We start from the raw sequence: 3,144 nt of genomic DNA, 5'->3' as shown, positions 1-3,144 counted from the left end.
GGCGCCCGGGGAGCAGTTGGGGGTTCGGTGCCTTGCTCAGGGGCACCTCAGTCGTGGTATTGAAGGTGGAAGAGAGAGCTGTACATTCACTCCCCACACCTACAATCCCTGCCGGTGCGAGACTCGAACCCGCAACCTTGGGTTACGAGTCCGACTCTCTAACCATTAGACCACGACTTCCCCACAAGATTGATAGAGAATCAAGTAAAGCCGAGCTGCTTCAGTCCAGTAAGTGTTCATCTGGAGATATTACTGCAGTTATTCTGACGCTTACTTGATAAAAATCAGTCAAGATTTGACACGAGAAGCTCCAGCTGAAGCTGGACGTTTGTACAATTAAAAAAAAGCCAACAATACATTGTATGGGTCAAAATGATCAATTTTTATTTTATGCCAAAAATCATTAGGATATTAAGTAAAGATCATGTTCCATGAAGATATTTAGTAAATTTCATACCGTAAATATATCACAACTTAATTTTTGATTAGTAATATGCATTGCTAAGAACTTAATTTGAACAACTTTAAAGATGATTTTCTCAATATTTTGATTTTTTTGCACCCTCAGATTCCAGATTTTCAAATAGTTGTATCTCAGACAAATATTGTCCTATCCTAACAAACCATACATCAATGGAAAGATTATTTATTCAGCTTTCAGATGATGTATAAATCCCAATTTAAAAAAATTGACCCTTATGACTGGTATTGTGCTCCAGGGCCACAGATGAGAAGCCGACTGATGGATGTGTTTTGTGTGTGTGTTTGTGTCAGTGTTCTGTACGAGGGCAAGGATCCGGTCCGGTCAGGATGGCAGGTGATCGAGACGACTCCGTACAGTCGTTCTGCGAGCCTGAGCTCCGGCGGTCCTGCGACGCACCGCACTTTCCTGATGTTCCGCCGAGCGCCGGACTCACAGGCGCTGAACACGCTGGGCATCACTGAGATCTCGCTGCTGATGCCTAGCAAGGGCGAGACGGCGCCGCACACCTACTGCAGAGTGGACAAGAACCTCAACACCGGCATGGTGATGATTCACTGATTCACTGATCACAGAGTCACTGGTTAACTGAGTCACTCAGACGATCAACTGTTCTTCTTTTCTTTATTTATTAAGCACTTATTGGTTTGTTACCTCCATATCATAAAAAATTTACACATTTTGCAAAGTTTGTGGTCAGTAAGATTTTTTTAAAGAAATTAATGCTTTTATTCATCAAGGTTGCATTAAATTGATCAAAAGTGACAGTAAAGACATTTATCATGTAACAAAAGATTCCTATTTCAAATAAATGCTGTTCTTTTGAACTTTCTGTTCATCTGTGAATCCTGAAAAATAAAATGTATCACGGTTTCCACAAAAATATTCGGCAGCACATCTGATTTTAACATTGATAATAATCAGAAATGTTTCTTGAGCAGCAAATCAGCATATTAGAATGATTTCTGAAGATCATGTGACACTGAAGACTGGAGTAATGATGCTGAAAATACAGATGCGCATCACAGAAATAAATTATATTATAATATTACACATTTTTACTGTATTTACTGTATATTTGATAACATGAAATAGAATAATAAAATAAAAATATCAAATAAAACAAAATAAAACTACAAAAAATGCTAACAAAACAATTAGAATACATTAAATAAAAATGAAAAAATAAAAATAAAAAAAGACTAGTAATGATGCTGAAAATACAGCTTTGATCACAGAAATTAATTAGTTTAACAGATATTCACATAAAAAACTGCTATTTTACATTATAATATTTCACTTTTTTACTGTAATTACTGTATATTTGATAACAAAATAGAATAACAATAAAATAAAAATAACTAAAATAAAATAAAGCCGCAAAAATGCTTACAAAATTAGAATACATAAAATTAAAATAAAAAAAGAATGTATGATGCTGAAAATTCAGCTTTGATCACAGAAATAAATGACATTTTACAGTGTATTCACATAGAAAACATTTATTCTAAATTGTTTTTACTGTATTTTTAATCAAATAAAGGCAGCCTTGGTGAACAGAAGAGACTTGTTTTAACTGACCCCAAACTTGTGAGCACTACTGTATGTTAGTATGCAGTGGGTTTAAATGTGTCTCAGTGTGTTAAACGAGCGCTGAGCTTGTAATTATGTTGACATCTGCTTCTCCTTCCTCTTGACACACGCTTCAGAAAACACCATCAGTTGTGAACTTCCTCTTCTGCTTTATTTGTCTGTTTCTCTAACTCTCGGTTTCTTTTCTGTTGGTTTTGATTGCTTGTGTGTGTGTGTGTGTGTGTGTGTGTGTGTGTGTGTGTGTTCAGTGGGGTCCGGCGCTGTATCTCTGCTACAAGCGTTCAGTGGCTAAAGCAAACGCTCTGGTGTATGAGGCAGGTGAGTGTCACAGACAAACACACACACACATGAATTAACGTTTCTGCATTTGACATTGAGAGCATAGGTTGCAATTTAGATATATTATTGAGATGGAAAAATGCAGTTTTACAAATGCTAGAAACGTGGCTTTCGAAGGAAAGACTTCCTGGTTCTAGTAAGAACTCTAGCTGCTGCATTTTAGTCCAGCTGGAGTTTGTTTATTAAGCGTGCAGAGCAACCACCCAATAAAGCATTACAATAATCTAACTTTGAGGTCATGAACGCATGAATTAACATTTCAGCATTTGACATTGAGAGCATAGGTCGTAATTTAGATATATTTTTAAGATGGAAAAATACGCTTTTACAAATGCTAGAAACGTGGCTTTCAAAGGAAAGATTGTTATCAAATAGCACACCTAGGTTCCTAACTGATGACGAAGAACTGACAGAGTAGTCATCCAGTGTTAGACAGTGTTCTAGGTTATTACATGCAGAGGTTTTAGGTCCGATAATTAACACCTCTGTTTTTTCAGAATTTAGCAGTGAGAAATTACTCGTCATCCAGTTTTTATATTGACTATGCATTGCGTTAGATGCTGCATTGTGGATTTGTGCCAAATGTCCCCACAAGGATAGTAAAACCTGAAATTTTTGACATTGTGGGTTCCGGCCTGTGATCCCCACGAGGGAAAAAATTGATTAAAAATAGTAAATGATGTTTATCTGAAAGTGTAAGAATGCAAACAGGTTTTCTGTAAGGGGTAGGT

At 36.6% G+C, this 3,144-nt stretch overlaps 1 protein-coding gene across 1 annotated transcript in view; it reads left to right on the top strand.

Annotated features, from left to right (window-relative positions):
- The first annotated feature begins 742 nt into the window (after window positions 1-742).
- LOC107698208 (DENN domain-containing protein 4B-like) overlaps window positions 743-3,144 on the top strand; it is a 30,441-nt gene continuing 28,039 nt past the window's right edge. The window contains 2 exon segments of the mRNA XM_016499167.1: window positions 743-1,027; window positions 2,323-2,392. Coding sequence (XP_016354653.1) covers window positions 743-1,027; window positions 2,323-2,392 — 355 coding nt within the window.

This window comes from Sinocyclocheilus anshuiensis, unplaced genomic scaffold, assembly GCF_001515605.1.
Source record: "Sinocyclocheilus anshuiensis isolate Anshui unplaced genomic scaffold, SAMN03320099.WGS_v1.1 scaffold4428, whole genome shotgun sequence".
In the NCBI taxonomy this organism is placed as follows: Eukaryota; Metazoa; Chordata; class Actinopteri; order Cypriniformes; family Cyprinidae; genus Sinocyclocheilus; species Sinocyclocheilus anshuiensis.
The sequence above is the reverse complement of the archived record's forward strand: the minus strand, read 5'-3'. Positions and strand labels throughout refer to the sequence as shown.